The 15,097-nt window shown below is 47.4% G+C and overlaps 1 protein-coding gene across 1 annotated transcript; it reads left to right on the forward strand.

The window, feature by feature from the left end:
* The first annotated feature begins 1,393 nt into the window (after window positions 1-1,393).
* mbd2 (methyl-CpG binding domain protein 2) lies at window positions 1,394-14,012 on the forward strand. The gene is made up of 7 exons (XM_047329609.1): window positions 1,394-1,888; window positions 5,227-5,386; window positions 7,088-7,228; window positions 7,697-7,787; window positions 7,861-8,038; window positions 9,230-9,357; window positions 13,399-14,012. Exons 1-6 carry the CDS (start codon window positions 1,776-1,778, stop codon window positions 9,345-9,347), a joined length of 801 nt encoding a protein of 266 aa, XP_047185565.1. The 5' UTR covers window positions 1,394-1,775; the 3' UTR covers window positions 9,348-9,357; window positions 13,399-14,012.
* Window positions 14,013-15,097: the final 1,085 nt, after the last annotated feature.

Below are 15,097 nucleotides of genomic sequence, written 5' to 3' on the forward strand. Positions count from 1 at the left end.
CTTCGAATATAATGACATAGATGACCAATGTCATGTTGAAGATATCTAGTATGATGACACAGATGTGTACGCGCGTGGACGGTCAAACATGTGACATCTCACGCTGCCTGTTTTGTAGATAGTGGGTACAAAAGAACTGTACGCCCATATGCACTTTGAATCGTCTTCGTTTTGTGCTGTGAACTACATCTCGAAATAAACGTCTCCCGCTGAAACTGCTCATTGGCTGCGTCGACTTGTCTCCTGAAACCTGAAATTCCTTACAGATGCAGTACATGTCATTAACCCCGCCCCCTCAGTGTTAGATAATCAAAATGACACAGCAAATTCAATACTTTTTCTCTCCCAAAGATGAATTCTGTCATTCTACTTCATTGTGCCGAGTCGTGATGAGACTTTGTGGGAACAGATTCAGGTCCAGAGATGTTTCCCAGAACCCACGTGAGGACCTGAGGGTGGTGTGGCAACCGAACGTGGTTCCAAGGCTTCATGGCTGCTGCTGCAGGCCCCTTTAACCCCCCGGGCCTGTGACGCCACTGGTGAAATGAAACAGAGAGAGGCGTGAGGAAGGAGTGATCACTCTGCCTCAAAGTCCAGGCACCATGGAGACAACAGAGACCGAGACACATGAGTTCCACCGAAGCCTCAGCATAAAATCAAAACAACATGTAGACTTATGTACATATCACATACAGACACATTTTATACTGTTCTATTCATTAGCTATATTTCCCATAAATAAACTGATATTAAAAACATTATTTTAGTTTCTTAATGACTAAATTAAAATAAAATTAATTAAACTAAACTAACCCTAACCCACAACGTGAAAGTGAGTGACAATTTTTTTTTAAATTAGGAGAAATTACTATGTTTAACAAAAAGGAAAGTAAGTTAATATATGATATTAATGTGAAGGGTTATCTATTTATTTTTATAAATAAGTAAATTATCAGCTCACTTTTTTATTATCGGTTAAATGTACCAATCATTTTTGGCTTGAATTAATTTCTGTTTTATACTTGTTCTTATAATATGTTCTTATCTTTGTTTTAGAATGTAAAATAATATATTTTAATAATAAAATAATATACATAATGTTACAAATAAAATATATAAATAATTCTGATCAATAAAAAAGAAAAAACGCAAACAACTTTGACAGTTTTGGGCAAATTCACCAAGTTTTAAATTAATATTCTTAAGAAAAATCTCTTGGAGTTCCGAGATCTCGACGTCTCTCGGCTTCCGTACTTTACACTTTTCCCCTAAATTCCAGCCGAGTGATGCGTCTTCAACTATATACGATCTGTGCGTGCGCGTGTGCGTGCGTGTGTGTGTGTGTGTGTGTGTGTGTGTGTGTGTGTGTGTGTGTGTGTGTGTCGGCTCTGACGTCACAGCCTGCCGTTGGCCGAGTTCAGCTCAGTTCGGATCAGATCGGATGAGCCGCCGGTTTCCTCCGGAGGGAAACTAAAAACAACAACCCGGACGTGGCGGCCGCGTTAACCCGCGACATCCCGGCTCGGAACCGGGACAAACACTTTTTTTTGCTTATCCCGAGATAATTGCTGCGACTCGCCGGAACAGCCGCGGCGGCGCGGCGGAGGGAGGGCGGGCGCGGGCGCGAGCCGCTGTTCCGTGAACGTAACGTCCGCAACGTCGCGCCGCTCCGACCGGGGTTTGCCGCCACCGCCACGCCGCGCCGCGCGTCGGGGTCCGGCGAGCCGACGACCGGCTGATCGATCGACCGGAATCGTGGGATCGACACGCGCGCGATGATGGAGAGGAAGCGGACGGACTGTGCCGCGCTGCCGCCCGGCTGGAAGAAAGAAGAAGTGATCAGGAAGTCCGGACTGAGCGCCGGGAAGAGCGACGTCTACTACTACAGGTACCGGTCACTCATCGACCGGCCCCCGGGACCGGATCGGTTTATCGATCATCGACTGCACATGTCACCGACATCACCAGTAACCGGTTTGTGTTGATCAGAAAGTGACAAGAGACGATGTTCAGAGAAGTTATAATGTGTGTGTGTTCAGACAAGTGTGTCTGATATCATCTGATATAAGCAGTTTTAAATTCACTGCCTGTATTATTTATTATTTAAATTTTAGCCCAAAACACTAAATGATGCTGACACAGAGAAGTGACATGTGCCACTTCCCGAGTGGCACGTACGTGTCACTCTCTGGGATATGCCGCCTATAAATACTGTTCATTTTTAAAGATTAGATAAGATGAAACTTTATTGATTTCCCCCCAGGATAAATTAAAATGTGACGCAGCAGAGGCACAAGGCGGGAAAATGTAATAACAAATTAAAAAAAACAGTATCTTAAGTAAAGCAATAGCAAATATAAATACTTATACAATAACAAATACAATATACAGTATGTATACCTGCATTGTAGCTGTTGAATTTTATGATCATAATAATGAGGTGTTTCGGCCTCGTCGGACCAGAGTTTTAATCACGTGACCATCGCGTCTGCCGCGTAATAAGTAATAAGTCGAGGATTCGGCTCATGATTCATACGCAGGGAAAAAATAATAATAACAGATTAAAAAAAAAAAACAAGGTCACAAGGAGAAGAAAAACACAACCTCCTCAGGTCCACACGTCACTGTAATAACTCACATTTATGAAGTTGCATTCAGCCATGAGATGCTTGTGAACAGTTCTTCTTACTTCTGAAACCCAGACGGAAACCGCGATGCAAACGTTTTACACCTCGCGTCACGATGACACACAACGAAACTACAGTGTGAAACCGTAGAGGTCCGACCTGCCGCTGCCTGTTGAGCCCCATCATCACTTCACTCATGTCACAATATTGATATTTAATATCAGAGTTATTAACACCATGACACATGTCAATCACACCGTTATTATTCCATACGTTACGACAACCTGTACATTTTTTGTAAAAATGATGAATGACACCTTTTTTTTCTTCCAATTAATTGTCCTCAAAGCTGCATTCGTCACGTGACTATTTTAGTCCAATCACAATGAAGTGGCCACGCCCACCGTGAAGGTGAGACAAGTTTAAAGCCCCATTGTGTAATTTTTGTAATTTTCTGGCTTCATCTGGTGGTAAAGTGTCAAACTGCAACCAGCTGAGCGACCGACAGGGGACACTTTATGGTGGCGCACCGCTGATTCCATTTCCTCTTTCCGGCAGCGTCTGAAAATTCACGCGACGTGTTCTGGACCGTTTAGTTCAACAACCATATTCAACACGACGTAGAAACATGGAGACTCACACGGAGGTCGGTCCATCTCATGGAACTATATTTAACTCATATATGAACACAGAGTTATGGACAATATGTTCAACTTCTGTGAATAAGTTCTTCTAAATTTTACACACTTAGCATTAATTATGCTGCGTTACTCGAAAGTCGGGGATGGTGATTTTTTTGATGTTATGAAAAAACAGTGTTGAGACATCGTCATGATTGACAGCTGACACTGACTCGCGATTGGTCGAGAGCGTGTGTGTGGACTGGGCCTCGATACCACGACTCCACTACAGACTCTGACTCCACGTGACGTCAAAAGTGCCAAAATGGCTCCACGTTTATTCGGCGGCAGGAAGAAGAGACGTGCGTCTATCTTTATATATAAAGTCGCTGGTCAAACATGGCGGCTCATGAAGTAGAAGTCAATGAAAACCTCCTTTAGACATTAGAGAATAAAGCCATTAGAGAGCGAAGTGGATCAGCGTTCGTCTGAAGGTTCAGTCTCCCTCTGGTTCTGTATCGTCACTCTTCACTGATGTGTGACTCGGCAGAGGAAGTGCAGCGTCTGTGGTGTCGAGGCCGTAACGCCGTCGGCTGCGACTTCCTGTTTGTTGATCTGCGTCGTGAAAGGCTGCGGCTGCAGCGGATTAACGGCTCAGAGTCCCGGGACTTTTTTAAACACGTTTCACGTCGCAGCTCAGCGGCAGCAGAGCAGCGAAAGCTTTGTCTTCACTTTCAGTTTGCAAACGTGACTCATCGCTTCCAGTAAAGGAGACGAGTCGAGTCAGCGGGCGAGTTACTGGAAACGGCAGCGGCGACTCCACGCTGAGGCGCCGGCAGCAGGCGGCGTCTCAGCGGAACTCACACTGCTGCTCAGAGCCGCAACGTCTGAAATATTTAGGGGTCAAGAGACTGAGGCTCGAATTCTTCACATAGAGGGAAACTCAAAAGAGTCGGAGCGAGATGAACACAATATACTGTACACACGATACTGTTACACACACACACACACACACACGGAGCCTGTGATCTTTGATTTGCTGCGCTGCTGCTGACCTACATGTCAAACACAGCTGAACAACTGCGTCTTGCTCCCGAACGTCTATCTCTGTGAGGACCTCGGTCTCCGGGGACGCCGCCGCTGTACATTTGGCTCCGCCCACTTCCTGCAGTATCGGAAAGATTCGGGGTCAGAAGGGGGTTGAAGAAGAATTAGACCCGGGGGGCTTAGAGACGTGTTATGTCATAGAGAGGGGAAGTGAAGAAGTACAGATGCGCGTGTGCGTGCATGTGTGTGTGCCTGTGTGTGTGTGTGTGTGTCTATGTGTGTGTGTGTCTGTGTGTGTGTGTGGGTGTGTCTGTGTGTGCGTGCGTGCGTGTGTGTGTCTGTGTGTGCGTGTGGGTGTGTCTGTGTGTGCGTGCGTGCGTGTGTGTGAGAGTGAGCAGGAAGTATCTGTCAGTTGCGGCTGGCGTCAGATGTGATGTCACAGCTGACTGACTCTCTCTCAGACAATGCCGAGCTTGAACTCGAGACCGGGGGGGCAGTGACTCTCTCTTGCCCCAGCAACTGTCGCGGTCGCAGCCAATCACAGACGCATCCCCGGTGATGATGATGTCACATCCGACGCAGCGCGACCACTCGCTGTAGCCAAGGCCTGTGAAAGGCACCAGAGAACCTCATTTCCTGTGATGTCATCTTAACCACGCCCACAACTTTAAACTCTGACCAGTCCCCGATTTTTACCAATGAGACGACAATACAGATACAACCAGTCGAAAACAATAACCTGATCAATAATCAATAGTAAGTGTTCTTTCAAAATTCTTAAAATAATTTCTTCCTTCCCTCTTTCCTTTCTTCCCTTCCTTCCTCCTTCCCTCCCTCCCTCCTTCCTTCCCTCCTTCCTTCCTTCCTTCCTTCCCTCCCTCCCTTCTTCCCTCCCTCCTTCCCTCCCTTCCTCCCTTCCTTCCTTCACTCAGTCCCACAGGGAAGAAGTTCCGGAGCAAGCCTCAGTTGTCCCGTTACCTCGGCAACGCGGTGGACCTGGGATGCTTCGACTTCCGGACGGGGAAGATGATGCCCGGCAAACTGCAGAAGAGCAAAGCGAGGCTCCGGCACGACCAGCTGATGCTGGCCAAGGTAACGGCGCGGGAGGGGTCCCGCCTGTTTGGGGCGTGGCCGAGGGCGGGGCCTGTGGTCGTGTGTGTTATCAGATTATCAGATTATGCAGCTCTTCCTGCAGCAGCTTGACACTTCAGCTGACACACACACACACACACACACACACACACTGTCACGCACACACACACACACACACACAAACACACACTCCTGTGGCCAAATCTGATTCTAATAACCGATGATCTCATCAGTACCGTTCCTATGGCTGCAAATCAATTGTGGTCACACTGTCGACGGCGATGACGTCTCTGTGTTCGCACTGAGCCTCACAGCCAATCAGAAACCAGCATCCTCCACAGTCATGATTCAAATCTACGCTAAGCTAACAGGCTAACAGACACAGAGCAGTTTCCTGCAAGTCATAAACTCCACCCCACGTGTGTGTGTGCGTGACTGTGTGTGTGTGTGTGTGTGTGTGTGTGTGTGTGTGTGTGTGTGTGTGTGTGTGTGTGTGTGTGTGTGTGTGTGTGTGTGTGTGTGTGTGTGTGTGTGTGTGTGTGTGTGTGTGTGTGTGTGTGTGTGGGCTGCAGTCTTTGTAACGGAGATAACAGCAGCGCGGACTCCTCCCACACAGCAGCAGTGTGTTGAAAAAAAGAAGTGAGAACACACACACACACACACACACACACAGATTACGCAGTCATTAAAACCTGCTGGCCCGTGTTTTTTTACATTCCTGTGTTTAAATAAAAGGGAAAAAAACACGTGTTAAATCATATTTATCGCTTCATTTCTTGAGCGCGCCGGCGTCTCGTGTTGTTCACTCTCGGCCGTCGGCGTCGACCTCCCTGATGTTTGGACAGTCGCACAAACTCAAACACAAAACTCCAAAACAAGCGACGGTCCCAGGCAGATTGAAATCTGATCTCTCTCTATATATATATATGTATATATATATAATACAAACTGTAACATCTGCTGTACATTAGATATTTGCAGACACACATTTTAATAACCTGCTCTTTTAATGCTCCAATCAGTGACTGTCACACTACATGACATAATAATCAATAGTGTTTAAACATCAGCGTCACGCACGTTTCATAACTGTCTGTTTTTTTTTGTCCTGGATTAAAGAAATCACGCAAGATTTTTGAAGATTGTTACAAACAAAACTTTTTTAAAATTTAAATATTAAATACATAATCTCCTCATTTTCACTGTCAGGCTGCAAGAAAATTCACAAAACGTGGAATTATTCCTTTAACCTTCAGCGTGATTCCACAGAAAGATGTTCGATGATAACGACAACAGGCCCAGAGCAAAGTGTGTGTGTGTGTGTGTGTGTGCGTGCGCTGCTCTTCACACATGGGAAAACAAACACACACACACACACACACACACTTCCTGTTGTTGTTTGTGAAACCCAGAGTTAACTCTTTCAGCTCAGCTGCAGCTGCTACAGCTCAGCGGGCGACACCGCTGACTATGGTACAGAAGGTCGGTGTTCGATTTCCAGGTTCGATGACTGTACGACGCTTTGGACAAAAGCGTCGCTGACACACACACGAACACAGGTTTCGTCTCACGGAAGCTAAGACGGAGCAGGAAGGAGGAAAAGAACAAGGGAAGGAAACAAGGGAATTAGGAGCTACTGAAGGAAGTAAAGGAAGGAGAGGAAGCACGACGTCACGAACACTTGGTGTGTGTATCACCCAGGGAGGGAAACCGGACCTGAACACGGCGCTGCCAATCAGACAGACGGCGTCCATCTTCAAACAGCCCGTTACCAAGGTTACCAGTCACCCCGGCAACAAGGTGAAGACGGACCTGCAGAGAGCGACCGAGCAGCCCAGACAGGTGAGAACACGCACACACACACACACACACACACACACACAGACACACACACACACACACACACACACACACACACTAAAATATTTAGTAGAGTCTCTGTAGTGCTGTCATCAGCTAACAAGTGACCTCTGTCTGTCTCTGTCTCTCTACCTGTCTGTCTGTCTCTCTGTCTGTCTGTATGTCTCTCTCTCTGCCTGTCTGCCTGTCTGTCTGTCTGTCTCTCTGTCTCTTTACATGTCTGTCTGTCTGTATGTCTCTGTGTCTGCCTGTCTGTCTGTCTGTCTGTCTGTGTCTGTCTGTCTCTCTCTCTCTCTGTGTCTGTATGTCTCTCTCTCTGCCTGTCTGTCTGTCTGTCTGTCTCTCTGTCTCTCTGTCTCTTTACATGTCTGTCTGTCTGTCTGTCTCTCTCTTTCTGTCTATCTGTCTGTCTGTCTGTCTGTCTCTCTCTGCCTGTCTGTCTGTCTGCAGCTCTTCTGGGAGAAGCGGTTGACAGGCCTGCGGCCGTGTGACGTGACGCAGGATGTCCTGAGGACCATGGATCTGCCCTCGGGGCTGCAGAGTAGGTCTCAGACACACGACCCCCTTAACGCAGCAGCACGACCTCTATGACCTTATGAACTCTGTGTCGGCAGGTGTGGGTCCAGACTCCGGCGACGACTCCCTGCTGTCGGCCATCGCCAGCGCCCTGCACATGAGCTCCTCCCCCATCACAGGCCAGACGTCCGTGGCGGCGGAGAAGAACCCGGCGGTGTGGCTGAACACGTCGCAGCCGCTGTGCCGCGCGTTCACCGTCACTGACGAGCACATCCGGTGAGACACACACTCTCATCCGGTGAGACACACACTCTCATCCGGTGAGACACACACTCTCATCCGGTGAGACACACACTCTCATCCGGTGAGACACACTGAAAAATGTCCGGACGTCAGTTCCTGTTTGAAAACAACTGGAGAGAGAGAGATGCTCAGATGCATGATGGGAGTTCCCCCCAGTAGTTACTGTAGCCAGACAGCAGGGGGCACTGTGGTCACACATATACACTGACTGTGTGTGTGTGTGTGTGTGTGTGTGTGTGTGTGTGTGTGTGTGTGTGTGTGTGTGTGTGTGTGTGTGTGTGTGTGTGTGTGTGTGTGTGAACACACAGCTACATCCTTCACTCCCTCTTCTCCTTCCTTTTCCTATTTCCTGCCCCTCTCTTCCTTTTCCTTCTTCCCTTCTTTACAGTTTTCCTTCACCTCTTTTCCTTCCTTCCTCCTCCTCCTCCTCCAACGTTTCATTATCTCCTTGTTTAATTTGTCCTTCCCTCCCTCTGTCCTGACTTCTCCCCTCCTTCCTCCTCATCCCTCATTAACTCCCTCCTTTCCTCTCCTTCATATCCTCCTCTCCTTTCTTATTTCCTTCTACCATTCGTTCTCATATCTGTCCTTCTCTCTCTCTTCATGCCTCCTATAACACATTGTTGTCTTCCTTTGTTTTTTTTCCTTCTTTACCCTTGCCCCCCCCGTCTTATACCTCCACCCTCCCTCCAGGCTTCCTTCCTCATCCCTCTCTTCTTATCTCTCCCCTCCATTAATTTCCAATTCTCACCCTCTTCCCTCCTCCAGCTGAATGTGCGTGTCGTCCTAAATTGCTCTCATTCCTCCCTCCTCCACCTTCTCATCTTCACGCCCTCCTCCTCCTCATCCCTCCTCATCTCTTGTTTCTTCAGTTTATAACATAAATCTTTTTTTTTAATCTTCCTTTTTATCTTTGCTTTCTTTAACAGAAACAAATGAAATTGTACAACCTGACCCTCTCTCTCTCTCCTCCATCGTTCACCGTGATCTTCGAACCCTGAACGCTTCTTTCACCCTCAGGAGTCCTGCGCTTTTGTAGAATCCTTTAGATTTTGCCTTCATATAATTTACCTCGCCAGAGTTGTGGTATCTTGTGACGTTAACATGACGACGTGTGTGTGTGTGTGTGTGTGTGTGTGTGTGTGCGTGTGCGCGCGCGCGCAGGGAGCAGGAGCTGAAGGTGTACCAGGCCAGGCGGAGTCTGGAGGAGGCGCTGATGGCCGACGGTTTGGCGCGGGCCGCCGAAAACACCCGGGAGCTGTTGGAGGGGAAGGCGGCCTGAAGACGGATCGGTGAGTCCCAGTGAATTATTATGATATCGTATGTTCACGTTTTATAGTAACCAGCAAAAACAGAAAAAATATACTTCAGACTGTTACATCACTGAAGTACTGAACTTGTGAACCACTAAACTGCAGAACTACTGAACAATGAGTCCTTAAAAACTGAGCAAAGTTACAGGTGTGTGTGTGTGTGTGTGTGTGTGTGTGTGTGTGTGTGTGTGTGTGTGTGTGTGTGTGTGTGTGTGTGTGTGTGTGTGTGTGTGTGTGTGTGTGTGTGTGTGTGTGTGTGTGTGTGTGTGAGACCAGTGGTGAATGCTAATGTGATTCTCTGTGTCTGATTGAAACCCAGCGATGCAGCAGACTAACACACATTGTGTGTGTACATGTCTGTGTGTGATTGATGGGCTGTGGGCTTGTTGTGTGTGTTAACGGTTAATGTGGTGTGTGTGTGTGTGTTTGTGTTGCACTACACTTTGTTTGGTTATCGTTCATATATTTCACTGTGCAGCGCCTGTAAACAAAACCAGATTAAAAAACATTTACTTTGAGAAGTTCACACGTCCATCCATCATCGTCTCCGCCTCCCCCCCGCCACGCTGCTTATCCAGGTCAGGGTCGCCACGGCAACACACTGAGCAGAGTGGAACCAGGCTGTTTTTGAGTCACGGACGAGTGTTGACACACACACACGCACACACACACACAGTGACCAGTCGTTCTCTATGCGTGTTATCAGTGTCTGTGCAGCGCAGCATGACACCAGCAGAGGGGAGGGTGGAGCGGGGGAAGAGATCGCCATCATCGTCGTCATTACAACCATCTGACATCAGGAGCCTCATGAAAGAGAAGCAGTTCAATTAACAGTTCAGGCGTTGAAGACGAGGAGCGCTCCAAATTTCGTGCATAATTCCCTAACCGATAGTTGAAGACGTTAGAGACGTGACAGCGCCACCCTCAGGTGTGACTGGTACAGACCGGGGTCTGACCACGCAGCGCGTCCGAGGCACAAGTCGACTTGAGCTCGTCTGATTTACAACAGAAGATCACGTGTCACATACTATAATCATGAGTGATCCTTCTCCGTGGATTTAATAAACACGTCCAGTTCCTCTTGGCGTCGTGTGGAGCCAGTCGTCTGTTTCAACATGTGCTGGGACCGTTTGTCCCGGAGCCGATGTTTCCTCTTGCTTGTTGCCGGAAGTCTTGTCTGAAGGGAACGTGTGCGAGCGGCTGAAACACGTCTCTGAAAACTGTCCTTTGTTTTTTGTGTGTGAACCGTCAGCAGGTTGTTTGTTCTGTCGCCTCTGTAGTCGTTGCTGTAGTGACACGTCCGTCATGATCCGTCTGCTGTCGACAGGATCTGCTAGTTGTGAGTGTGTGTGTGTGTGTGTGTGTGTCTCTAAAACAGACGAGGAGCTTTTTTTTTTATTTAAGCACATTTGTTTTCTGCGGAGGGAAAAATCTTCCATTAATGCAGATTTATGCAGATTGGCTGGATGGAAGTCGTTTGGGCGAAAAGAGCCGCTGAGAGTTGAGGAGTGATTACTAATGGGTTTTTATAGCTGGACCAGAGAGAGAGAGGGCAGCAGCCAGCGTGTGTGTGTGTGTGTGTGTGTGTGTGTGTGTGTGTGTGTGTGTGTGTGTGTGTGTGTGTGTGTGTGTGTGTGTGTGTGTGTGTGTGTGTGTGTGTGTGTGTGTGTGTGTGTGTGTGTGTGTGTGTGTGTGTGTGTGTGTGTCTGTCTCTCTCCTGGGCGGCGTTCTAGCTGTTGGAACAATCATTTTAAATCTTTGCAGGGATCCTGCTGCTGCGAGTCTTGTTGCCGCTTCCTGTTAATTTATTTATGTTTGGTTTTATGGCTCAGTCGTTTTTTTCTTCCTGTCTCGTTATGTTCCGCTCTGCAGGAATGAAACGGAAAAAAGGAAGGACACGGGTCCATAATCCTAAAATTGTAATTTTGTGTCACAGTGTCACAATATTATTTTACCTGTCAGACGTCGATTAAAAGTTCACAAAACACGGAGAAGAAACGCTGCCGTGACCAGCGCAATCTTGGGGGGCATTGGGGGGGTGTGGTCCGACTGACAGCTCGCCCACTCATACCTGCAGCCCTGCACCGATTGGACGATGGCACAACACACACACACACACACACACACACAAACACACATAGACAGAGACACTGATGTCCATCTTCTCACCGGACTGTGAGGAAGACGAGGACCTTTTTTTATTTTTTTACTGAATGTTGGACTGTTCCTTTAAATCTGCAGACGTTTTTATATGTGGTCAAGACTAAAGATTCACACACTGCTGACCGAGGGAAGACTGAGACCATCTGATACGAACGGGCGTGCCTGTGTGCGTGTGCGTGTGTGAGTGTGTGTGTTTTAACTCTGTATCTTGTAATTTCCAGAGGAGCTGATTCAGACTCCTGCAGGATTTTTTCAGCTGCTGGTAATTAATGGATGTAGAGACACAGAGAATTATCTGCTTCAAAGTGTGTGTGTGTGTGTGTGTGTGTGTGTGTGTGTGTGTGTGTGTGTGTGTGTGTGTGTGTGTGTGTGTGTGTGTGTGTGTGTGTGTGTGTGTGTGTGTGTGTGTGTGTGTTCGCCTCGATTAAGCGGCAGATTATCACCATTTTCTAATTATTAGGGCGTAATTAAGACCGAGTCTGTGATTATCATATTGAAACAGTGAAACGCTGAAAAGACTGCAAGGAAGAGAAACATCCAGACGGAAACAATAAGAACACAATCAAACAGAGGAACACAGAAACGGTGGGAGGTCGTCTCAGCGTCTGCGACGTCCCATTGTCCCGGTGCGAGACGGAGGGATTCACAACAGGTTCAGCTCAGGTGGAGCGACACGTGACACCATGAGGGATTCAAACCTGGAAAAATATGAGCAGGAGGGAACAGTTAAAAGATTAAAACAGATCGAATGAAGGATTCAAAATGGCATAATGACATATTCACAGTGGAAGGAAAGGAAACTTAATGAAGGATTCATTATGATCCATAAATATGGGATTTGCTGACTTCTGGTTTCAAAAACCAAGATGGCGCCGGTCAAAATGCTAAACTTGAGGTTTTACAAAATGGCCGCTCATAAATCAGTGGGTTCGGTCACCCATTGGTTTATGAGCGGCCATTCTTCAATACAGTGTACGTATGTATTGCCGGGATGGGGGGGCGTGGATACAAGTGAATGACAGCTACTACCGCCCAATGGGTGCCTGGTTGTAGGTGGGCGAGCTGTCAGTCAGGCCACGCCCCCGCTCCTGCAAATATGCTTATTTCTGTGTTTTTTTTAAACAAGATGGCGGCGGTCGAAACGCAAAAACTGGAGGCTTTAAAATTCACGAAACCAACGTGTGACGTCACGATGTCACAACTCGGTGAACTCGCTGGAATTCTGTAGTTTCTGACGTTTTCATCTCGGTGGCGTTTTTGCTGCAAATGTCGTCGGAGTCGTCGTGAGCCTCGGCGCCGAGAGGAGGCGGACGTGTCGGTATACGATGTTTCCTGTGTCTCCCAGGCGAGCGGCGGTCGTCACCGCGCCCCCCCCCCCCCATCGTGACTGCAGCAGGTGGTGAAGGGGTTAATGGAGAAGCTAATAATCAGCGTGGAGGCTCTCCACAGTAATTAGACTTTTCAGGGTCTGATGTTTATTGTTCTACAGGCGGCAGTTTGAGCGGCGGAGGGTTTTTTATTAAGTGGGGTTTTATTACGACGAGCTTAACGAGCACATTTGGGTTCGACGTCTTTCTGTTCAGAGCTCTCTGCAGGAGGCCTCAGTCATACTCACACTTGAGACAAGATATTAGACACACACACACACACACACACAGTGGTTGCTCTATACTTGTGAGGGCCCTAGTTCAACTCAACAAGTTCCTAGAGAACGCTGGATTGAGATCACACCGCGTCGGAGGGAACTCCACCTGCTGATGAAGACGGTGTGAACGCTCCAGATGGAGCTCACGGACCTTGAGTTTTGTTCAGACTCGTCCGGTTGTTGAAATCGTCTCGTGTGTTTCTTCTGTGCAGATCTGCCCTCCTGCTCACCAGCCTCAGGTTTTATCTTCATCTTCATCCAGTCGACGAACCAAAAACCAGACCGACAAACAGAGACTTGAACAAAACGCGTCGTCTGTCAGCGGGCGACCGTCTCGGCCTTCGTCCCGAAGGATAAAACCCTTTTTCCCGGATGACGTCACACTGGACTCTCTGATTTTTCTGGAGCGACGACCAGGACGACTACAGCAGCAATAAGTGGACGAGCACCAGCCTTCAAATCCTCTCAAGCGCTTATCTCCTCCGCTCACTGTTCACATTCAGGTATCCGTTGTCTGTCTTCTTCTTTTTTTTTATTTAATGCAGATTAAAGAACAATTGTGAAACAGATTTTTACAGAAGAAGCAGACGCTCTCGTTAAAACGCGAACAAACCCAAAGTCGGGTTGCAAACTGCTGGACGGCTTTTGCAAACTCTGCTCACCGTCTCTGTGGGTTTGGTTGTTTGTGGTTTTATCGTCTTCAGGGTTTTTCTTTTTTTTTCTTTTTTTTGGATCGAACAGCTGCTTATTTAAGACAACATTTTTCTACGTTGAGAACACGTGTACATTTTCTTGCACCGGAGGTAAATAAACAGTTATATTCACAGTCGCGGTGGTGATGATCTCTCATTCCGCACTGACGGGAAATAAATCACCTTCTCAATAGATCGAAGGATCCCGAAGTGAAAAGCCAATATTCATATTCTCCATTGACATTTTGATTATTAGCCATGAAGTCGGAACTATCCGATGTCGACTCCCCACGAGCTCCGAGGTTGTGAAACATGAACCTGTAGAAGTTCGTATGAAATCAACCTTGTTTTAAGAAAAACATGTTTTATTCAGGATGTCATTGAGAAATCCGACACACCCACAACCCTAAAGTGTAACGTCGACGTCTCTGACCCGCGAGTCGGAGAAGGCAACTCGAACGCTTCTCCAGAACGAAATAGAAAACTAACAAAGGGACGAAAACGTACGAAAAAAAATAAGTACGAAAACTAATGAAAGTACGAAAATGGACAAAGGAAAAAACAAAAGTACGAAAACAAACGAAAACGAACTATAGTACGAAAAAGTACGTGGACAAAGTAAAACGTGGGTTGAGCCCCGGGCTGGGGGGGCGGGGGTAAACTCCCGTGGGGCCGAGGAGGGACAGTTTTCTGCGCACGCTCTAATAATTCTGGAAAAAAAGGAATAATGGCATCGAAAGTAATTTTTTCATTATTCCCTCCGAAAACACGGGAGCCGCGGTACGACATCCCAGAGTTAGGGTAGAATTCGGTTTATTGTACTAAACATAACATTATAACATCATAATCATCTAATCAAACCACCTGTGGGCTTTATATTTCATCAGACAGTTGTTTCATATTTGAAACCAGGGTGGAGCGGTTGTTTTTTGGCCAAGAGCTCGGCCTGAGGGAATCTGACTCACCTTTTTACCCAGCCGAGGAAATCTTCACGGCCCCTGAACACACCGTCTCCTGGCAGCAGCCGGCGCATCATGCTCCATTTAGCAACCCGCCGTGATGACGTGTTCGTGAGGCCGTCGGAGTGATTAACTTCACTTCCTGTGTCCGGAACGGAAGAATCAAAATGGAAACTGCGGGTAATTAAAAAACAGAATTTAACACGACGGCCCTCCAAACGCTTGTTGTGGTAAAGTTCAGCTGACTTATGATCAGAGCT

Source organism: Scophthalmus maximus, chromosome 20, assembly GCF_022379125.1.
Source record: "Scophthalmus maximus strain ysfricsl-2021 chromosome 20, ASM2237912v1, whole genome shotgun sequence".
Classification (NCBI taxonomy): Eukaryota; Metazoa; Chordata; class Actinopteri; order Pleuronectiformes; family Scophthalmidae; genus Scophthalmus; species Scophthalmus maximus.